At 39.6% G+C, this 24,781-nt stretch overlaps 1 protein-coding gene across 5 annotated transcripts in view; it reads right to left on the bottom strand.

Annotated features, from left to right (window-relative positions):
- GLIS3 (GLIS family zinc finger 3) overlaps positions 1 to 24,781 on the bottom strand; it is a 425,390-nt gene that overhangs the window by 17,408 nt on the left and 383,201 nt on the right. For all 5 annotated transcript variants that reach the window (XM_033123979.1, XM_033123982.1, XM_033123984.1 and 2 more), the window contains one exon: positions 10,543 to 10,718. In XM_033123979.1, coding sequence (XP_032979870.1) covers positions 10,543 to 10,718 — 176 coding nt within the window. The remainder of the gene's footprint in view (positions 1 to 10,542; positions 10,719 to 24,781) is intronic.

Genomic DNA, 24,781 nt, shown 5'->3' with positions numbered 1-24,781 from the left:
ATAAATGGACTTCCTTTTCTATCACTGACATTTTTTTTTTTTAATGGAGGAAGAAACAAAGATGATAAAAATATGATCCGGCCTGACCAGGTGATCTGGAGGGTTTTGTTGCTCCAAGCTACCCTGTTCTGCTGGATGTCAAAGAGGTCACTGAACCTGAAGAGGAAAAAGAGTGGACAGGAGAGTGAAGCAACTCAGCTCATCCAAAGAACACCTTGTGTTCTTTTAGGAAAACATCCCAAAGTCAGGGAACTTAATCAACTCCTCTGAGTTCATCTCCAAACAGGGGCAGACAAGCCCCAAGTTATAATGAGGATTCAGGTATTCATTCAACTCATGTTTTATTGTGCAGTTTTCTTTACAGTTACTAAGACTAATAAAATTATTTTATACCTAAGGGTAATTTATAAAACATATATAGTAATATAAATGTAGATACTGACCTCAGTGGTATTGATAAAAATGCTGCATCAGTCCAGATCCACTATACAAAAGACCTTGGATAAATATTTGGCTAATCTCCTGAATCATTTACCATAATGATGAGGAAATTTAAGTAAAGCTTTTACTCTGGGATGTGTGACATGAGATTGGGTTTGATGGAGGAATGAGGGAGGAGTGGGGTTGGTTGTTACACTTAAATGACCTAGAAAAATGTCTGAATGTTTTTATTTTAATGGACTCACACCTTATAAGTTCCAGTCCTCAAAGACCTTGCAAAAGAATGACACAGAAAGTTTAAGCAGAACAATCTGGTTGGAGAGGGAAAACTAATCAGAAAGAGCACTCACAATTGTAAGTAAACTAACTAGAAATTCTAAGAGAACTGGGATTGTTTAGCAACGTAGTCTAAGCCCAGATGAGAATGGGCACACATCAAGCCAGATGTAGTGTTTCACTGTTGTTGGTTTGTTTTGTTATCACAGTGGTCTTGTCACCAGTAACCCAGATGTTCCTCATGTGTGTGGTTCCCCCCCCTCTATTTTAAGGACTCTCCACCACAGCTATTCACAATGTTTTTTACTAAACCATCAATTGCTTATCATGTTTATAAGGAAAATACCAATTAAAAATACAAGAATCACAAGAGACAGATTGCCATTAATATGTTCACCCCTGAAGAGACCAACTAAGTAGTCCCTAAAATAAAGTTGTAAGAAAATCATTAACTTGATTTTTAAGAGCTGCATTTATTAGAGGCTAAACTTCATGAGTTTCAGATATAAGACAGAACATCTGGAAAAAGTGTCATTACATCCCCAAAAGAACGAAAAAAGCACTAAATCTGTAATAATGCTCATTAAATACTTTTCTATAGGCGATTTTAAGTTAACTGACAGAGAAGTCACAATAGTCAATGAAATGGAAATTTTCTGGATATTTTCCTTCTCTTCAATAAGACTTGACTTCCAATTAAGAAAATAGTATGTTATGTCACACATGACTTGACCTGTAGAGTGAGAGAGCAGGCCAACTAACTTAATAAATAATATAAATATCCTAGTAGTGTTCCTTTTACTTAACCCCTGTTATAACTAAACTACTGTTAGTGCTCAATAAAAAATGAAAATATGCTCAATCACATTACTAACCAAAGGAAAAATCAAAACAACTTTGCTGTACAAATTGGCAGGAATTAAAATGATTGACAATATGTAGTGTGGGGAAATGGGAATTCTACTGCAGGGCTGGTGAGGTTCGAAACTGGCATAGAGCCTTTGTGAAGGAATATATGGCAGTACCTACCTAACTTTAAAATGTGCATACCTATTAATCGAGCAGTATCTCTCAGAAATATTTCCTAGAGAAAGCATGCAAAGACATATATATGTGTTTGTGTAAAAACATATTTACATATATACATAAGGAGATTTAACACAGCATTATTAGTAAAAGCAAAAAATAAAAAATGTAGAGGTCTACCAATACAAGAATGATTAAAAAGATGATGACATGTTCCTGTATTACACATTTTTTTTAAAAGGAGCTGATCTATGTACATTGACCTATCAAAACAAAAGCATGTAATACCTTAAGTTAAAAAATAAGTCATAAAATACAGAATGTGCGGTCATTTTTACCAGGGGGCATGTAGGTATGTACATATATGCATACAAGCATATATAAGTACATATACACACATGCATTTAATTTCACCAACCGTACTAGCCATTACCTTTGGGCAGTGGAATTGAGGTAAGTGTAAGGCTGGGAGGCAACATAAAACTCTTTATATTTAAGTGCCATAAGCCTTTTTTAAAAATTTCGCAGGTAAAAATTTAAAGTCAAAAAATTTTTTAAACTGTACCTAAAGACTGTGCTAAAAGGCCAGTAACCCTGGTTTGTTAAGTGAGTGCTCAGATTTCCAAACAGTTCCCCCCAGCATGCATGTACTTGAGCAAACATGGCACATGAGAATGAACACACACTCTCTCACACACACACACACACACACACACACACACAGAGTCACACACCGTGGTGTAACCCCACCACGGCAAGTAGAGAGTGGACACTCCCTTCCCTAAAGCAGCAGTGGCTGCATAGATTCTATTGTCAGATTGTCCTGGGTGTAGTTTCCATTTCCAATGTTTCAAGACGAAGATACTATATTTTGGATAAGTCACTCAATGTTTCAGTGATTCAAGATCCTGATCTGTAAAATGGGAGGAAGGAATGCCTTCTTTGTAGTGATGTTACGAGGTTTAGTGAGAAATTCCATGGTAAGCATTTGCCACACCGCCTGACACAGAAAAGACAAGACACACATTTTCAGCAATCTGTGTGCCAAGACACAAGATCAGGAGGTTGGTGGGAAAGCATGAGTCATAGTACTTATATTGCTAGCAGAATTTTAGCCCTGTAATGTTTCCACACTTAACTTCACACAAAAGTAATTCCCAAGAAACTACAAACTTCCACAGTAGTGTATCTGTAGGCACCGTCATGAAGGAGAATGAGTGTGGGCGTTGGGGTCAGACTGTGTTTATAAAATCAGCTCTGATTCTCACTAGGTATGTGACTTGGGGCAAGGTGTATAATCTCGCAGTCTCACCTGGGAAGCTAGGGTTTATTCATATTTTTATTAATGTTATTGTGAGCATTAAATAACGTAAGTGGATGTAACCAGAATACAGTATCTGGTACACAGCAGAAAAATAATAACAATATCAATAGCTCTAGTGAACTGAACATCTCCAGTGGGCTAGGCATTTTTTCTCATGCTTATACCAACTCTGAAAGAGAAGTACCACTAACCCCTATTAGATTCAGGAAACTCCGATTCAGGACATTGTATGACTTGCTCACAGGATTCCTGGCATATCTGCCTGATTCCAAAGTCTTTTTCTTTACTTTGTTCACAGCTTACTGCTTCTCTTCCTGTATCAACTTGGGCAAGTCACAAGTTCCTCTTTTGACAATATCCTCTTCTGAGATAGTATGACCAATATAGGGATATGGCGGCTAGTGGCTCTGATTGCTTTGAAAACTTAAAAGTGCTTTTGGAATCAAGGGAATGCCTCAAAATACCTCTGCTACAGAGCTGCTACTGCTCAAAATTTCACTACTAGACATTCAGTATCAGGTGCGTCTCAGGTATCTTCTTTTAAAATGCCAATACTCTTGAGAAGGAGTACTATATTACAGTTACCTTAATATGTAAGTTTATCATTAGATCCTCCTATTTCCTCTAGAGAGAAATCCTAGGTAGTTGGTAAGAACTGAATATTTAAAGGGAAGGACAGGGAAATAGAAGAAAGTGCCCAGAAAAAGAGAGGCCCTGAAAATTTGCATTTTGCCAAGGGCTGGCTCCACCAATCTCAGAAGCCATAAGCAAAAAATCACTCTTTTCTTCCTTCCGTCCATTTTATTAATTCATATTGATTCAATAAAAATTTATTGAGCACTTACTACGTGCAAAGGGTTATGGGAGGATCCAGTCTCTGTCCTGATGAAACTTATAATTTAGTTTTGAGTAGTTGATTCCGTCATCTTAAGCTCCTTATTGATAAATGGCTTTTGTGTGTGTGTGTGTGTGTGCGCGCGCGCGCACATGAGGGCATGCATGTTTGTGTGTGCTGATGCTTAACTACATAATATAGATTATTCATAGTTTAGTCATTTCTCATAATCAATCATTCCAACAGCTTTTCTGATTAAGATGACCATCTTACACTCCTCCCCAAAACCCAACATGCTGAAATGCTGACTGCAACCTGCATATGCACTTCAATTTAATTTTTGTTTTACAGAAGTAGCACACTGTCAGAATTTATCAAGTACTAGTTGTGTAAAATTGCTCTTCGGGTAATTTTGTAGTAATTAGGTATATAAGAGTAATTAAGATTTTTTTTTTTTGAATCTAATCATCAAACTTTGTATATAAGCCTGAATAACATCATGGCTGATACCCAAATTTATTCCTGATTATGAATGCTGATAACATTAGCTGATAATCAGAGTAACATAAAATGTACTCATTGGCTCATTCCTCTCGTGAGAATGTCACAATTTTCTTAGTGAAGACTATTACACTGTTGATTTACAATCACTCTCATTTGTCTTCCTGAGATTTCAAGGAGAAGTTGTGAAACATGCTTAAGTGCTAAGCAATACCATTTCTAGACTTACTACTTTATTGTTTCACAACCTCACATATGTAAATGTGACTAAATTTCCTGATGGGGTGGGCAGGGAGCATGTTTATTATCTCTACAATTTTCCTTTAAAAAATAACCTTTTGACATTTAACACTATAAACTCCCAGAAATGAGATCAGTTGTGGCTATGACCCATAGGACACTTTCTGGAAAGTACCATTGCACAATCACTGTAAGTAAACAGCCAACAACAGAGGAAGAAGTTAAACTTGTACCTACCACCCCATTCCAGTTAAGTATCAATGCTCTGGGATTTCTTCAGCTTGGAAGATGGCTTGGCTGTTTGGTAGGACAAACCATTTATAACATGTTTTATTCTTAGAGACCTGTTGGTGGTTGGAAATCTTTTGTTTCCAGATGCATTCAATTTGAGCTGGGCTGACAATCTCACTACTCCATACTGAGGTGGGAAAATGCCATCATTGTCTGGGAGCTGACTGGACTGCTTCTTTGGGGCCTGCAGGCAGGGCACGCTTTAAATCATGAGAAAGACAGCTTATGAACCCCAGGAGCCAGGACCAACAGAGAAGGCTCTCACTTCCCACTGCTGCCGCCTTGGTATCAAATGGCCCAGGCTGGATAGGCAGCCTCATGGTGTTTTCCTAATGAAATCTAACGACTGGACCATGGATGATGGAAATCTTTGCGTTGGCAGCTGGCAAGTCTAGAGGGGTGAAAATAAGAGCAAGCAGTGGAAAGTATAAAAACCTAAGAGAATCGGGTACAGGGACATAAAATGGGGCTGAACCTTCAAAAAGAGGCCTCTAGGCTCTACCACTGATTTCCAGGAGGCACTCAAATCTGCGATAGTTCCGTTTTACAGATTAAAAAACCATCCCAGAGAACATTTGGCACACCACGAAATGTGCCTATCCAATAAACATTATTAACAGAACCTCAATTGTGTTAAGCATGGCAATGCACTAAATATCTATGTTCCCAGACTCCCTTGCATATGAGGGTAGCCACGTGACGAAGCTTGCGGTACACTTGTCCTTCACTCTTCTCCCTCCCCTCTGCCTGAAACCCAGACACAGCACGTAGAATATCAGCATCCACATTGTAAACAGGAAGATGGGAGCCACCATTTAAGACAGCAAAGCAGAAAGCTGGGAGGAGGCTGGTGCACTGTTCCCTCCCCCACCCCACACTGTTTATTGTTAGATGTCTTGTTATGTGAGAGGAATAGACACACACCCTGGGCATGCTGCTATAACATGATAAACAAATCCTGGAAAGTCTTGTGCTCTGCACAAATGTGTATTTCAAATAACAAGCGCTTGGAAAACTAGGATTGGGGCAGACCACTCAACAGTATGAACCCTTCTAACTACAGCGGTGACAAAATAATCAAGAGGGAATTTGGGCAGCCAGTTTCGTGTGGCTAGAGGATTCTCTGTGGTTATAAAAAATTCACAAAAATGTCGACTGGAAATGTGGGCTTGCAGGAACTGAGACAACAGGTGATGGAGCCAGCAGGTAGGAAGCATTGTGATCTGCCATTAGCTGAGCGCCGTGCAAGCCAGGTATACACTCCCTGGAGAGTGAGCACCTGGGGTCGTGCTCATTCCACATTTTATTAAAAGAGAGCTGAAAGGGCTCCTGCCTGTGCAGCAGCTAGGTTGAGGGCTTTTTCATGGACTTTTCTCGCTATTCCAACTTGTCTTACGTAGGAAAGACTGTGTGTGAATAAACACAATTCCATATTATTCTTACATCATTCCCTATCTACCAGTTGCATCTGAGTGAGCTGGACTATTTAAGTCATTGTTGTTTGGGTGTTTTATACACGCAGTTCAATATAATCCCAGCAGTTAGGATGTAATGTTCCTACCTCTCCCTTTCTGTTCTCTACACAATGCCCTTGCTGACTTTCCTGAAATACCAGGCTGGTTCTTCACTCAATAGCATTACACTTTGCATGGCCCCAAACCCCTTTAGGAGCTGGCCTTGCTGGTTCCTGAGCCTCCTCTCCCTCTGCTCCACAGCTTAACCTGGGCATTCCAGCTATACACAAACTGCCTTTGGCTCTTCTCTCCAGGCATGCGCAAGGCTGTCATTTGTATTCCTGTCTGTGCACTTTGCTTCCCTCTGTCTGGAATGCCTCTTCCCACCTGGCCGACCCAATAAACTATTAATCTTCAAAACCCTATTCAAGAGTCACCTCTAGGAACCCTTCTCTGACAACCTTCCTCTGAATAAACTGGGTGCCTCTGCTACCTTCTGTTATTGCATGTATCACAGTGCACTGATTAAATGACATTCATGCTTGCCTGGCACGTAGAGTGACCAATAAACACTTGCTGAATTGAACTTGGCCTCTCCTTGATGAAGCCAAAAGCAGGAAGGTTGTGAAAATGCTGTTCTAGGAATTCCCATGGCATTCTCACAGCCTAGAGTGAATAGGGCATTTAAAAAGAAATTATCCATTAGTACCATAACAAAATGTACAAATATCAACTCTCAGGCAACTAATCCAAGCAAAATTCTGAAGCTTGCCTGGGCAAGAGAATGGTCCTAAAGAGAAAGAAAAGGTGAAAGAACAAGCTTACATGATTAGAAAGAGTTGTCCTAATGTTTACATATAAAATAAAAGACTAAAATGTACCAAGAAGTTGCCTTGGAGATACCACCCAGAGACCCGTAAATTCTATCAACAATCAAACATTAAAAGAAATGACACCTTATCCACCTTACTAATAAAAGCAATATGAATAAAGTGGATACAGAATCAACAAAACTGTGCTCTGGTCCTCACTAGGTGAGGCAACTTGAAAAAGCAGTGCTATTAATCTTTTCAAAGTATGCCTTTTATAAAACACCTCTCAATAAAAATATATGTTGAGCACACAATGTCTAAGCTCTGTATCAATTAGTCTGGCATGAAGAAAAGTCAATGGACCTCTTTTTCTTTTTCATCTGTGAGACCAAAGCCCGTGAGTTCGAACCTTCCAGGGCTCTAAGTAATGCAACAGCATCTACATACAGGTATTAGGTTGGTGCAAAAGTAATTGCAGCTTAATAGGTTAAAAATAATTGCAAAAACCACAATTACTTTTGCACCAACCTAATACATTTCCCCCTGGGCAGATATAAACACGTATGTATTTAGTTTCTTTGCTTGGAAACACGTAGATTAAGAATGTGGCTTGGAAATATGGACCTCATATTAAAGACACCTGTGTCCTTTGCCGAGGCAGCAATGCCTAGATATTTTACATTCTTCTAGGTCTCCGATCTCAGCTCTAAAAATACAGTGATACCATTTTTCTCTGACCTCTACCTACCGCAGAGAGCACAGAGAGGATAGGGGTGATGCTGCTCACAAAAGCCACGAACTTCTTGAAAGAGAGAACAAATATTCACTGTAGCTCGCATGTTCACACCCCTGACAATGCTTGGGGCTTTAAAAATCTAGTTTGACTAGGGGATCTGTTACCAAGATGCTGTAGGATGCCATCCAGAAAACTAATCCAACCAAAGCTGAAAGGTATGGCCAAGGTCTCTGCTCCTCTCCTTCCAAGCAGTTGAAAAATATTAGATCAATTTGGTCTCTATTCAAATGCTTTTGCGTAGGAAGTTCCAGAAAAACATTTTCAGAAAAATGCTTGGAGGAGGAAGGCAGGCTGTATCTGGATCCCTACCCCTTAATTCCTAGCCGTGGCCCAGTAGCTAATGCAGGGACACTCCCTCTGCAAGCTAGTCACAGCAGCAACTCGTCCATCTTCTGGGAGAAAAGTCATATTTCCCAATTTGCGTAACTACATCCAGATCTCTTCCGGAAAGGCTTGTCATATGTATTTATTTTTAGGGCTTCTGTGAGCAGTTTCTCATTGGCCATGGGAATTTTTAATGGCCTAATGGTCTAATCCCAAAATCTCTTTCAAAATTTCTTTAGAAAGCAGAAAAAAGAAGAAAAAAATACCACCTATTATCCTACTACTGTGATAAAAAGAACAGGTAATGTTAGGGAGAATTTCCTTCCAATTTTTTTCTACACATAGGTTAATTTTTGAATTTGTAAAATGTGTTTCACAGTTGTAATCAAAGAGTGTTATACTGCATTTCATTGGAACCATGACACCACTGACTGAGAAATGCTCCATTATTCTATATAGCACCAGACAGAAAAAATCATTGCCAATTATATGGTGCCACTGACTGAGCTATATTCAGATTTCAGCTAAAGTGAAGGTAAAACTCGTGTGTCTTAGGATAAATGACCTATATTCTGTATTCCACAAAGCCCACATTCACGCTGTCCACCTCTGCCTGCAGGTAAGGATGGCTTCACAGCTCAGGGGACCTGAATCCCCACCACGTTAGACAAGCTCCTCACCCGGGGTGGGAAGCCCCCCCTTAGAAGGGAGAGTGCTCTGTTTGTCTTTCTCACATACACATTGCTTTGCACATAGTAGGAAGTCAAGAAATATTGCTTGGTTGAATAAATACATTATTAAAGCTTCAGAAGAAATTTACCAGCAGAAGAAGGTAAACATTACAACAGGCCCAAAGACTGGTGGAAGCCCAGGTTTTGTTGGTGAAAGCGGGGGGTGGGGGCGTTGTGTGACTAAAACTGGGGAGAAGGGAGACCAGATAGATGGAACTTTGAGCCAGAGGCATTGACCCTGGGCTTTTCAAGGTCATTCCCTTCCTATAGCCTCCCACTGTCTCCACACTGCCTCGTCTTCAGTTATCCAGGTCCTTATGTTAATGTTCTTATCCAAGCCTCACTCAATAGTACTGCTTGACCCTGTCATCTTGGAAAATCATTCACACATATTAACCCTCAATTTGAATACTGATTTAGACTTGCTTAGAGATATCACCTCTTAATTTCAAGTAACAACTCATATGAAGCAAATTCAGGAATCAGTAAGACATTGATGAAGAATCCTATTTTTCAGAAGAAGCTGAAACACAGTCTAAATGGACAGTATTATCTTCTGCTTGTATAAAATGGTCAGAGTGTCCCCAGGAAGTAAAACGCTATGAGTCATGTTTGGCAATTCAACTTTCTACGGATGTTCACTAAGATATCTGTCTGAGTCAGCAAAATGGGTTTAAATAAAGAAAAGCAATTAAGCCAGACTTAGTTCTCCATGCACGTTCTGAGATAAACATAAGATTGATACATTTTGAAAACCATCATGTTTCTCTTGCCTTCGCTTTTTTTTTCTTCCATGCACCTATCAAGTATCTATGTGTCTTTACAACATGTGAAGAACTGTGCTAAATTCTATAAGAGAAATGGCAAGGGGGCAGAAAATTCTGACCTCAGAAAGAAGTTTACACGTTAATGGTGAAGATAAATTTCACTCACAGAGAAGTAAATTACAAGGAAGAGAGAGCATGAGTACTATCGGAAGGATGCAGGTGATACGTAATCAGAGTTTAGAGCCAGGAAAGATTAAGTCCAGCTAGGCGATCAGGAAAGCCTTCAGAGAGGAGGTGTCATTTATTCTGGGCCCTGAAGGATGGAGAGGATCTGGACATATGGGAATAGGGGCAAAACCCTGTGAGAGGAGAGGCATGCACGAGCAAAGGGCTCCTGTTGTTCCCTTTCACACGACTGGTCATGGTTTAGAAAAGAAGACACTGTTGTTAGGGCCTCTCCATGACGTGTTAAAGTGCTGGCTCGCTTAATGGATCACCACCTTGGGCTGACCACTTTGGGGTATCATAAGTCATATCATCTTAGGGCCAAAGCCAGGAAAGTACTGTAAGAGTTCATGCCAATGGTGAAATTTGAGACACAAGTCATAAAAGGCAAAGCCTGGCATATAACAGACCATTTGAAATCCACAACTGGTAACTAAGACTCTTGATTAAAAACCACGTTGCTTTTCAAAACTCAAGGGACTGACCGCTCCTCACTTACCATGGACATGGATTCCATTTGGCTGGAAAGAAGAGTTTGTTTCCGGCTGATAAGACTTCAGGTGTGATCCTGAGAGCTGCTGGGTATGGGGAGGCTGTGTTCTCTGCATTATAGAAGAAGGAGCCGGAACTCTCCGGGGGCTGATGTGGTGAGGAGATGGAGCAGAAGGTGCAAACCTGAGAAAACAATTATAAAAGGAAACATGAGGGACTAAAATCACAGGAGCAAAGACACTTGTCAAAGCCAAATTCCAATTTCCCATCCTGGCTATGTAACAGCATGATAAAAGAGCCCTTTAAAAAAAAAAATAATGAAGACTTTTGTCTCCCATTTTTAACCAGACTTCTCAATTGAGATACTGATGGAATAAAAGAGATCAACAAAGAGAAAATCTAGTCACAGTTTGGGTTTGCCAAGCTTCTTAAAATGCATTTCAAATACTCTAGGTTTGGTGAAATTAAAAGCACATCTTTTGTCAGACCGCTTTTCTGCTAATTTTTAAATCCGTTTGCATTTTAGGGGAAATTTGATCCATATGTTTCTGATTCATTTACACTTAGCTCATAAACATTTTGTTCTGTAAGACATATCTGAGGCCCAAGAAGTGTTACAAGTCTTTATTATAAGCCTCTCTAATCCTATTCTCTTTAAACAATACATTTTTTTTTGCCAAGAGTAAATTAACTTAAACCTCAAAGGTCAAATGTGGTTTGAAATCCAGAACCCAAGAGATCTGCGGGGGTTCTGTGCTTGGCCAAGAACACTGCCCTGGGTTAACAGGAACACAACGTGGGACATCTTTTGCAATCACATGAGCCGATCACAATAAGACTATTGGTAGTTTCTGTGGGAGGACACACAGGTATTTAAATAAGGTGACAGCCACTAACTGACATATAACATGAATAACTATCCATTGGTCTAATTGTAAGGGAGAATTGGCAGGATGGGCATGACTAGATGTAAAGTGAGTTTATCCGCTCTAACATTGAAGGGAAGGTGTACTTGTGAGAACAATGTTAAAGTTTAGCAATGTCCACAGACTATCAAAATGGTACTCGAGTTCAGTAGGAGGCTTGCCAGTTCAGTAGGGGCTGGCACAGTGTGGTATAGAAAGGAGCAGGGAATCCATCGAGGCAGTGAAATGAAGCAGCAAAATTATGTTCGGGAAAACTATACCCGCAATGAATTGCTTAGTCTCCCCCAAAAAGGCCCAGTGAGTTAAAAACTTTCAACTAGCCGTTTCTTACACCTTGTAGAAAGACAGGCTTTGTTTTACACCAGGGGTGTCCAAATTGCGGCCCACAGGCCAACTGTGGCCCGCAATCCATTTTTTATTGGCCCCCAGCAAATTCCAAAAATATGTTTAGTTTACTTAATAAACCAGGTGAGGTAATACGTACTTCACCTCGAGTGAGTGGCCCGGCTGTTGGTGTATTTTACCACATATGGGTCTTGGTGAAAAACGTTGAAAAAAGTTTGGACACCCCTGCTCTACACTAACATGTAGAAGTTGCCATCTGTGTATACCACTTATTTCACAGGGACAAATCACCTCACTTTGCTAGGCTTTTGTATAGGGCCGTATCTGATTAAAAAAAAGGAGGGCAAACTCGTCAAGTTTACAAAGTAATTTGCAACGTTCTGAACCAGAATGTTTAATAAGGTAGAGCTTCTACCTTTGTATTACAGCTATAAGAAACCATGGGAGAAAACACCATGTTCTTTTTTGCATTCTCCTTGTTGAGGTGTGAAGAAGCTATGTAAGAAGGTGATGCACAAACCAAGGAGGGAAGATTTGGACTAGATAACCTCTGGGGAAGAGAAGTTAGAGGACACTTAAACAAACTAGTTGTGTTAGGATGTCTGCTTCGTCAATAATTTATATCTTTGCTCTGCTGAAAGAGAATAATGAGTGTCCTGTGCCAATAAAATATATCTTTTCCAAGCACATCATCTTAATTGGAATTAGCCTAAAAGATGTTCTAAATGGCCTTGAGAGACACCACAGCAAAAGAACACTGGTACTGCTCTGAGAACCTCTAGTAAAAAACTCGTACACCAGGATTCCTCATGTGGAGACTGTCTCCTTGGGGAACATGTCATTAATGTGTCTCGTAAGCCACTCTGAGGTTGTGGGACATGGATGAGGGTTTGTGGGATCACAGACTTTATAGTTAGAGGAGTCCACACTACCACTCAACACTGGAATCCCTGGGAGGGAGGGAGTGAGGGAGTGAGGGAGGATTTGGATTGGAAGGCAACCTGCATTACTACAGAAATAGCCATCATTGGCATCTCAAGATTTTTTTTTTTGGGGGGGGGGGGGCGTGGGGTGGGCAAAGCAGCAAGATCTGTTGACTGGCTTCCTAATTATCTATCTTCATTTGAGAATAAAAGATGCAACGTGCTCTAGATGGTTTTCTGGTCTTTTCTCCTAGTACTTCCGCCACCTTTGTTTTCTGTTGAGGACTGACGGAGTAGAAATGTGTGGATCGGGCAAGTTACAGTATGTAGAAGTAGGACCCTAATATCATGCGCTTGATGGAGAACAATTTTCTTGCATAACACCCCAGCCCCACTGCACATTAAGTCTGACTCGTAAGTAGGGGTTTGATTAACAAAGAGTAGAAAAGGTGGGTGGGGAAGGGGAAGGAGGCAAAGGGTGTCAGCAATATAAAACTTGCTACTTTTATAATTTGGGGTGATGTGGCTATAGAGTGGATTATGATTACTAGCTAAAAAAGGGGGAGTATTCAACCACTAAAAGAACAGAATTCATTTGAGCATTTTATGAGTCATTTAGAATGTAAGTTCTATATAATAGACTATATCTGTATATAGACTATATATCTACATATAAATTATGCATCTATGTATCTATCTAGATAGTATATAATTACATGCTAATTATCAGTCATTCTTATCCTATGCATTCACACGAGTTCCAAACCCTGGCCATGACCTCTTGGCTACCACATATTACTTAATGTAATAATGATGAGGAAGAAAGAAAAAAACTGTGGTCGTATACACACCAGGTTTTAACATTGCTTATTTCAGAGACCCAGGGGCAATAAAATAATACCTACTGAGCCTTCAGCTAACTCTGTATTTTGCTTTTTGCTAATTTGGATTGGATTTTTCTCCATGTTATTCAAATACATAACATTATATGGTATAAAGTTAATATAATTTCAAAATATAGTATGTCATTCCATATAAATTATTAATGAAATTTTAAGTATAAACTATTCTAAGTATTCTAAGTAAATAAATGTATGCCTAAGGCAGTCTTTGATCTGGAAAGAAAAGAATTGGTATAAAAATTTTAACATGTACATGTATAGAGAAAAGACGAAAAGTGGTAGGATGTGAACTCAACTGTCCAGACAATTGCTAAGAACACGGAAATAACAACTCAGCACTAACAAAATCCAGTATTAAGAAGTGAGTGTGTAAATGTGACTGATTTTCAAGTACAGCACATAGAATCAATTTTGTTACTGCCTAAAATCACTACACAGTATTTTACTGAAAAGTCTCTCACAATCCCTCTGTTAATTTAAAATTAATTTTTATGAACTTGGTTACTTGTTAAGCAGCTCATAGTAGAGTAGAAATAGCAAATGAAAATTAGGGCTTCAAAAGGCAGGAGAGGAGTGGAGAAGGTGAAAGAGCCCTACTGTTAAGAGAGGCCTACTGACAACTCAAAGCAGAAGAGATGCCAGAAACATGATTTCAAAAGTCAAAAGGACTCAAGAAACTTGAGTAGTTTGAGGCAATTTATTCCAGAAGCAACCAAACAAACAACATGCTCACTAAGTAAACAGAAGCTCACTAAGTAAAACATAAAATATTCCTATCGTTATTGAAGGTGGGATGAATCTCACTTTCTTAGTGCCCTCAACTATTTTCCAACCTTGTTTTTAAACATGCACATACACATACCAAAATAAATACGGTCTACATATTCTGCCCAAAACAGGGATTTTTTTTTTAATTCGAAGAAGGTAAATTAAAAATTTTTATGCTAAAAGAAACAAACGACTTTGATGCTGAGTATAAACTGCAGTGATTTACAATTTTTCTCCTGCGGAATATCTCATTACTCTATTATGTCAGGACAAGATGACATCACTCTAATTCATTGTGAGTTACAGGACTGTTCAAGAGCCAGAAGAGAGATGGTCTGAAAGTTTTCTAAGTCCAACTCTGTCCCCCAGCTGCTGATCTGTAGTTGACATTCACAGATTTCATTCAACTAGCTTACCAGTCAGTCTCTTCCCTGGCCTTTTATACTTTTATGAAACAACAGAAAATTGTTATGTAAATGCACAACAGACTAGAACTGAAAAAAAGAAAAAAAATCGCTGCTTACCAGAAACATCACACAAAAGCAAATCAGAGAACTGAGTCAACCATTTCCACTCATTTAGTGGAGTTTATATAACCTTAGCATGAGCCATAGTTCAATGGCTTGCCAAAAAGTAAAAAAAAAAAAAAGGGATGGGAGGAAACACGTTTTAAAGGGCCATAAAAGATTTTCTGCCAAAAAAACAAACCAAAACCGTAGAAAGGTTTCTGCAAATATTTATCTGTGCACATCTTAGATAATGTCTGATATTCAGGAGTATTTACTTGGTTATGCTCCTTCGTTTGTGTGACCTGCTCCCACCTTCTGTTCACACTAAGCTCCCCAAACTTACAATAAGTTGATCCAGAAGCACAGAGGTTATCTTTCCTGCAAATGTAGTATTCAATTAGAGATTGTTTCGCACAACAATAGGCCACGATGGAGACATGTAAAACTGGTGAGAATCATATGCAGAAAAACTGCAAATGGCAGGAGAAGCAGATGGATGTGTTCGGAAACAGATGTACTAGAAGTCCTGGGCTGGAAATCTGGCTTTGTCCCTTACTATAATAGCTGGGTAATCTTGAATAAATTACCTGACTTCTCCCAGATTCAATTTCAAGTGTAAAATATAGATAATCTTGACTCTCACTGGGGATCGTAAAATCGGAGATAACATTTGTATTTATTCATTCAAAATATCTATTGAACATTGACCAAGTTTGTGGCACTGTTTTAAGTACTAGGGATAAAGCAACACATGACACATTTCCTTGTCTTTGTGGAACTTATATTTTAGTGAGGGGAGGCAGGCAATGAACAAATTTAAATAAGCAAACCATGTGTTGGGCTAGAGGAAATGAGTACTAGGAAGAAAAATAAAGACTGGAAAGTGAGGGATGGTGATGGATTATGAACAAATTTAAATTGGGAAGTCAGAGATATCCAAGTACTTTAGACAATGAATGTCTGATACTTTTTAGATGATTCAATACCTGGCTATAGATTGACTTCTCTCAATAGAATAGAAATTTAAGATATCCCTGATATTAACACGTCCCCACTGCTTGAGGGTTATATAAGACTATGGTTCAAGCACGGCATTAGACTATCTATTGAGTTTGTTTGTTTGTTTTAACACTCCCCTCCCACCCTCCACCCCACATACCCCTTATGGTATGACGTGCCACAGGAATTATATTTTGTGCATGTGTTATCCTCCAATATTTCTCTTTTTAAAATTTTCAATTACAGTGGACATTCAATATTATTTTATATTAGTTTCAGGTGTATAGCACAGTGGTTACACATTTATATAACCGACGAAATGATCCCCCTAGCACCTACCTGGTACCATACATAGTTATTACAGTATTATTGACTATATTCCTTATGCTGTACTTTACATCCTCATGACTATTTGGTAACTGCCGATTTCTTAATCCCTTTACCTTTTTCACCCAGCCCCTCAAGCTACTTCCCATCAGTTGGTTCTCTGTATTTATGGAGTTTTTTTTTTTTTATTAAAGTTTATTGGGGTGACAATGTTAGTCAAGTTACATAGGTTTCAGGTGTACGATTCTGTAATACATCATCCATATATCACAATGTGTGTTCACCACCCAGAGTCAGTTCTCCTTCCATCACCTATGGAGTTCTTAATATAAAAAAATCTTAGGGCTCCTTTCACCCTTAACTATTGAGATATGGAAATAAAGCTCAAACAAAGTGAGGCATTTACTCAACTGGCTAATTTTCTAGTTCTCGGAGCAGTAGTTGTGGTCTTATTTCTTGGTACTGGGTTTCCCAAAGGAGTATCCTGAGTTCATAAATTCATACAATCATAGAATGTTCTAGCTGAAGTGCACTAGAGCACCACCTTATTTGGATGAGATAAAGTAGGCCCAGAGACATGAAATGCTTTGCCAAGTCCCACAGCTAGTTCTCCAGACACCACTTTATCCCAATAAGGTAAGATGCTTTCAGTGGAGATGTGAAGCAAGGCAGAGAGATGGGCTGAGGGAGGATGCGAGAGGATTCCTGTGGGCATCTGAGATTTTGATCCTTATCACCGGGTGATGGGGATATTATCAGCAACCTATTGCTTTTAAGAAACCTGACAATGGAGTCAGGTTTCCCAGTTTGCTTTGGTGAACCTGCTCAATTCTGAACTGGGGTTCTTGCCCAAGCTGGGCTTATAACTTTAGTCTTTCCAATTGGATAACTCCTTTCAAGTACTGCTCTTTCCCCTGTCTATGAATCCAAAGTATTTCTATGTTAACTAAAAATTGCATTTCTTCAAGCAAAATTTACTTAAAGACCATGTTGCAAGTCAAGGACATGTCATAAATGTGTCTTACCTTTCTTCATTTGTGCTATATAAGTAAGCAGTTCTAGCAAGTAATGTGGGACTGTGTGTTATAGCACTGCTTTGGGGGTTAACACTTAGGAAAAAAAGGTGTTTACACAACCCACTAGATTAAATGTTGGTTGATAGGTGCTTTGGATAGTTCCCTCCCCCACATACCACCATTTCCATGGGGGCTATAGACCTCCCAAAGAAGGAAAAATGCATCAGAACAGCTTGTTTCATTGTATTCACATGAAAAATATTATTGATTTGCTGCCAGAGAGTAGAAATAATGGATACAAACTGGTCTATGGTGGATTGGGGAGGTCTTTTTTTATTCCCCAAAAGAATTGTGGGGTATCATCTGTGGTGGTTTTAAAATTTATCTGTGAAAACTAATCAATGAAAAATGGCTTTAGCAGTTGGCCAACTGCAGAGGGGGGAAAAAGCAATCCTTTTCAGAACCTAAAAAGAAAAGCACAGTTTTAAGGATTTCACAACTGATTTAACATCTAAACCTCCCCTCCTCCCCCAATGATAATACCCCACTTTGTATAGCCAGACAGCACTCCATTTTAGTAGACTTTAGTGGTCTTTATAACGATTTATGAATCACTTCATGAATTCCTGGCTGATTCATCTGGGTGACTATAGTATCTACTTATACTTCCCTTCTGTCTCACAAAAGAGACAGTTGGACTCAGTTCAATCCAGATTTGTCCCCGAATGAATCACAGCACGTTACTGGGGGAACTGCAAATTGAATTCTGCTTCTGAGACAATCAAGACCAGCTTTCAGAAATGAAGAAACAGCCGCTGGGAAGTGTGGGTAATTGCAACACTGCTCATCTGGGCAGGACCAAAGCAGGCCAAGAGCTGTGTACGTCCATCTGAGGACTCTGCTCCAAACGAGTCCAAAAGGGAATCCAACCCCTGGAAGGGCTTAGTGCTTCTTTCTTCTTACAAGATTAACTGCAATATTAACTGCAAATAATTTATCATGTTGGACAAGACCAAGACTCAAAAATAATTGCTGAGCCTCCACAGTGTATGCCAAATGGAGGGCTATGAAGCTAGGTATACGATCACCAAGGTTTTCTTTAAAAGAAGACATATATATATATATATATATATATATATATATATATATATATATATATATATAGTTAGAAATAGAAATGTAGAGTGTTCTGGAGAAATATTTCTCCACCTGGGTGTAGGAAGTCAGTTGTAAATCAAGAAATGAAAGTAATAATGTCCAAGGCAGAGAAATATATTTTTTCTGGTAAACACTGAAATACGGCCGAGGGCATCACAATAACTCTGTCCTCCCAACCCTCAGTGGAAATGAAAAAGGAGGAGGAGAGGACATCCAAGATATGTTAAGAGAATTGAACTACACAGGATGCATTTAACCAAGAGCTGGAGGTTTTTGTGGAATATCTTGCCTACAGAGTTGGCTGTGACTCCGTTGTTTGTCTATTTCAGAATCTACGTGATGGGGAGAGAGGCAAAAAAGTCTGATTTTTGTCAAATCCTTTACAAAAAAATGTCAAGCAGAGGAAAATTTATCCAGAGTGGTCTTAGACGTTTGATGTCAAAAATTATGCTATGAAAAAATAATTCTGCAATGATATCATGTCTTCAGCAGTTCTGAGTATGTCAAAGTAAGGGGGATTAACTCATGGCTCTGTGGCAAAGGGAAGATTCTCTTATTTAGCATGGTCTTAGGCATAGAGTTCAGTCAGCATGACAGTAAAATGCAGATTTAAAAAAAATTCAGAAGAGAATGTTATGAGAACATCAGACGAGAAATGGTAGAAAAGAAATATTATTTTTGTCTAAACATGAGAAAGGGAGGCACAGGTAGAGAAAAAATGACCCCTTGCATGCCTTTCTCATGATCTCAAACTGCAAACACCGGTTTCTTGACGACATCAGAAGAACTTTTAAACTAACTTCAAATGCAGTGATCCTGCCAAGTATGGCCAGGTGCCTTTGAAAGGCATTGCCAAATGAGACCTCAAAAGTCAATATAATTCATAAATTTGAAAAGAAACTAGCTGGGTGGTGGTTTGGTCAGTAATAACATGTGCCGTTCTTTGGCTAGAGAAATAAATTGGAGGAAACAGCATCTGTTTAAAAATTCACAATTAGAGAGGGGCTCTTGGTTCTTATAGGTAGAAAGAGCATCAAATACCCGTATGTTTACTACCATTTTATATCTCCAGCACCTTATCTAGCACTATACAATGATAAGTATTTAATAACTGTTGGTCATTCCTGTTGAAGAACTACTCTGTTGAACATACCACTGGATCCAAAGACCTGGCTCCCAAATCAGTGCCAATTCTATTGTCCAGGTAGATAGAGCCTTTGTCCCATTTGTGCAAATGTCCAATTGGAGATCATATTTGCCCAGAGATCATAGTTTCTGTTTCTGTGGGGAGAACATCTTATTCAAGGGAATGACGTCAATCATTTACTCTGAGGAAGATGATTGAAACAGAGAAAAGTTTTCCTCCTTGCAACTAAATGGAAAAAAAACCAAAGACTATTTCTCGGAAAAGGAAGCAAAAAGACCAATCCAAAGAACTTTGTTATGAATGGATAAAGAAGTTATGGTATATATACAAAATGGAATACTACTCGGCGGTAAGGAAAGATGAAATAGGAACATTTGTGACAACATGGATGGATCTTGAGGCTATAATGCTAAGCAAAATAAGTCAGACAGAAAAAGCAGAGAACCATATGATTTCACAGATATGTGGTATATAAACCGAAAACAACAAAAGAACAAGACAAACAACTGAAAGAACAAAAACTCATAGACACAGACAACATTTTAGGGGTAATCAGAGGGTAAAGGGGGAAAGGGGAGTGGGGCTCTAGAAGAGGGTAAATGGGGTCTAATATATGGTGATGGAAAGAGAACTGACTCTGGGTGGTGAACACACAATGTGAGATATAGATAACGTATTACAGAATTATACACCTGAAATCTATGTAACTTTACTAACAATTTTTGCCCCAATAAACTTTAATTTAAAGGAAAAAAAGAACTTTGTCTTTTGGTTTCTGCTCACCTCCACAGTCTCCTGACCACTAATAAACACACAGTTCTTCACTTGCAAAAAGATATGTAGTCTCTTAGCAGCCAATTCCCTCAACTGTTCTCACCCAAGAGGGGAAAAGACAAAGTTGATTGCCAGATCACACTGTTAAAACAATAAACAGAGGCTTCCCTTTGAACAGCCTTCTCTACGTCAGAGATGAGGCACTTCGTAATATGTGCATGTCTTGACTCAGGCTAAAACAGCTTGTGGGCTCTCACTTGGGGAATTCTGGCTCCATATGACTTGCTGTTTCAGAGAAAGCATACGAAAAGAACACACTGGCACATTTGAATAATGTAATGGCTTAGTTTGAACTCCATGTTGCTTCATACTAATGCCTAAAGTAGAGGTTGCAAGAAAAGGAATTCTATTTTACCTCAAGCCTTCCTTGTTACTGTCATGACTCACTTTCCTGACTGAAAATCCAAGGGGACTAAAAAAACATCATTTTGTGCTTCACATGAGGTAGATTTGTTTGGAATGTGGGAACAAAATAAAGATGGCTGATTTGGCATTCAGAGGTGAAACAACTTTGTTGGCATTTAAAAAATATAGTTCCTTTTACAGACATTCTAATGGTTGGTTTGTGACGTGTGCTTGTAATTAATCTTAAAGGAAGAATTTTGTATTTTGCAATTAAACATACATGGAAAACAGTCTGATGTGAATGAATACTTGAACCACAAGGCAAGCTGTTTGGTAGAGTGCCACACGTATGCACATAACAGCGTCTCTTGCTTTGCCATAAAGTGACCCAGAGGAGACTGTGGAGATGGAAAAACAACAATCATCTGTTCGGGGATACGGTTACCTTTCCCAGAAATAATAAAGGAATCATAGTCACAGTCCTTCCTTCACGTTCATTTATTCCACACAATTTCCTAGGTCCCCCCCTCTAAGTACTGAGGGGGAAGGGTTGTGAACAAGTTAGCTGTAAGCATGACACAGTCTCTGCTCTTGGGGAGCTCCTAATCTAGTGGAATATAAGTAGATCAGTAAACAAGACGGTGTAATTTCAGGGAGTGTTAGACTTATGCAGAAAAATAGAGCAGAGTAAAGGAGTACAGTGAGGTTGAAGGGAGAATTTTAGACAGAGTGGTCAAGAAAGGGTGTTTTTAGGAGGTAACATTTGACAAGACACCAGGAATGAACATACAAGTCATGTAATGTTTCGGTGAAGGTACCTTTCAGGTTTCAGGAACCGCAAGTACAAAGGCCCTAAAGTGAGATGAGGTAGTGTTTTCCAGGAACAGTAAGAAGGCCAGCGTGGCTGGAACAGATTAAGCAAGAGGAGCAGTGGTAAATAAATTTGATGAAGGCCAGACCATAGAGGGCCATGCAGATTTCAAGAAGGACTTAGACTTTATTCCAAGTATAGTGGGAGAAGGGATGTGAGCAGGAAATCCTCAATGATTCGATGTACATTTTAAAGGGCAGGTCTTTCAGTGGAAGAAAGGCCTGTGTGCCTCGATGGGGTGAGGGTTGTGCGTAATGAAGACTGGATACGGGGGAGCAGTTAGGGCCATGTTGTAGTTGAGATGGGAGAGGATGGTGGTTAACTAGGCTTGGAGAAGAGGAGCTGACTAGGCTGAAATGTATTTGAACTAACAGAACATACAGATTAATCCGAAGTGACAGTATTTGGGAAAAAGGAGGAATCAAACTTGAGTCCTAGGCTTTTAGGTTTTTAATTTAGATCTCCCCCCACCCCCAGTGGAGCCACTCACAATCAATCACTAGGTAGGTAAGAAGATAGTAACAGTATCACCATTTTCCCCATGGGTGTGACTACTAGGAGTACATCAGCATGGCATATTTAAGAAGCGATTAGTAAGATGAATATCTCTATGAGAAGTAAGTTCATTCCGAAGGTCAATAACCCAAAAGATATTTGCCACAGAGGATGAAGCATGGCTGTGGTCATGGATCACTATTTAAGAAGTTTTAAGACTGGTGGGCTCTTCTTCCCTGGAATAAACATGGAGAAGTACCAAAATCTTTTGACAGATTTAAAGAAAACAAATAAAAAAATGACCCCAAGTGCCTCCAATCTAAGACCCAAAGTTCTCATCTCTTCTTTCAAGGCTAAAGTACTGGAATTTTCTGCCTCTTCACTGCTCACAGCATTGACATTCATTACATTCAGTGACTCTCAAGTAGGATGTGTGTGTGTGTGTGTGTGTGTGTGTGTGTGTTGTTTTGGGGGGCGGACTTTAGATCCCCACCTCTCTTAATTTTGACTGTATGTGAAATTGACCGCTTTATGGAATGCCAAATGAGGATAACTGTTTTCTGAATAAAAAGTGCTGCAGCCCCAACAAAGAGAGATATTCACGATCACGTGGTATTGTGCAACCATCGTATCCACAGACTCTAACAGGATGGTGTAGATGCCAACATGCAAGCTGATAAAATTGGCTATTTGAGGTTATGTTTGTTTTTTGACTATGGCTTTTCTCAATTATTTCAACACTCAGGATTAACGAGCTTTATTTTTAAGATTGACGACCAGTGTTTATTTGTCATCCTGTAAGTTTGGTACCTTTCTATATACGTGGGAAAGTGTCTGTCATATATGCTTCAGAGCTTCTCAGAGCAATGCTCACTGGGTAACTGCAGCTAAATTATGACACCCAGCAATGTGGCTACCTCTTAATAATATTCCAGGCTTCTCTGATACAATAATAAAAGTGAGGCCAAGTTATTTCTGATATTAGAGCTCTAACGTTCAGATGTTCGTTACTTTATCTTTAGCGTGGAAGTCATTTTTTGTTTTGTTTTGTTTTTTTCATACTCAGTGACTCTTCAAAACCCTGGTATGCCAAGCTTGTATTATAAAATACAAGCTTTGAATTGCAAGGGACAAAACTGTCTTTTCAAATTGTATTAAAAACGAAAATAACATAAACCCCACTGTGCTGCCTCCTCAGTCTAGGATATACAAAGAAAAGCCTTGTCTATTTGAGGACTAGACGAACCATTTGTCCATTCTTTGTCATTTCTTCTTCTGTTGGACACAGATTACATACTAAACTCTTGCTGGGTGGTTAACATTATAGGGAGGTATTTGGAACATATGCCAGATCGCCAGGATATTCCTATTGGCTAACTACACAAATTCTTGTCCTCAAGATAAAGCCCAAACTCCTTAATGCAGTTCAGAAGGCTCCTCCCACATTTATACCTGAAGCTCCATCCCTGCTCTCTCTCTCCTCTGAGCTTTTGAACACACCCATGTTGCCTGGCCAGGTTCTACAGGCCCTTGGCTTTCCCGAGGACATTTCTTCCTCTATTCCTCCCTCCCCAATTTTGGGTTAAATGATTTTCCAGCCCCCTGCAGCACTCTTTCATTACATCTGAAATTATGCTTGCTTGTTGACCTGGTTGATTCTTATTAGACTAGACACTTTATGAGGACAGGACTCCTGTCAGTCTAATTGACCACTATATCCTCAGTGTCCAGCATACTGCTTGGTACACAAATACTAGCTGAGTGAACTACTCAATAATTGAAGGAACCCAATGCTGATATAGATGTGATTAAGCTTTAATATTTTATATGATGCTTAAGATTTTTATCCATTATCGCACATACACTAAGAGATTAAGAAAACAGATGAAGAGGCTCCTGGTCAAGATGGCAGAGTAGGTAAACCCTGTGCTTACATCCTCTTATGACCACATCAAAATTACAACTAAGTTGTTGAACCACTATTGTGGAGAATCACCTAAGGTCTAGCCGAACAGAAGTCCTTTAACTAAGGATATACAGAAAAAGCCACTATGAGACTGTTAGGAGGCAGAGACACAAAATGAGCTGGTATCACACACATGTGGCAATTAAAAATTAGGAGGGATATTTCAGCTGCAGAGGTTGCCCCTGAGGAACAAGGGTTCCAGCCCCATACCAGGCTCCCAGTCCAAGGAAGAGAAGTCCTCACAGCTTCTGCCTGCAGCTTCTGCCTGTGAAAACTAGTGGAGGTTGTGGCTGAGTGAGACAGAGGGTTGCTGAAGTTTCAGGTGTTCCTTTTAAAGGGTTCTTGCATGGAATTACTCACTGATGGATTGACTCATGCTGAGCTCCTGCACTGGGGCAGTGGCTCCAAAGGCATCAGGGACATATGGGGAAGAACTGAATTTTCTGGCTTCAAGGCAAGGGCTGGAGGGGCACCTTTCTCCCAGAAAGAAGTGCTGGCAGAATCCACTGTTTCTTTGTTGAGCCCTACTTCCCTCACCTCTGTCCCCACAGAATGCAGACACAGACGGCTGCCATATCTAAGTCTCCATCAACCTGGCTAACACCTGTTGCCCTGCTCTGGTGATTTCCTGAGACCCTGCCCCATCCAATTTGTGGGCCTACTCCAGCGGCTTCCAGTGGCTTTTCCATATAATCTGTCTTGCTTCATGCTGCGG

The sequence above is a fragment of the Rhinolophus ferrumequinum genome, chromosome 12 (assembly GCF_004115265.2).
Source record: "Rhinolophus ferrumequinum isolate MPI-CBG mRhiFer1 chromosome 12, mRhiFer1_v1.p, whole genome shotgun sequence".
Taxonomy (NCBI): Eukaryota; Metazoa; Chordata; class Mammalia; order Chiroptera; family Rhinolophidae; genus Rhinolophus; species Rhinolophus ferrumequinum.
This window is presented reverse-complemented; position numbering and strand designations above follow the sequence as displayed.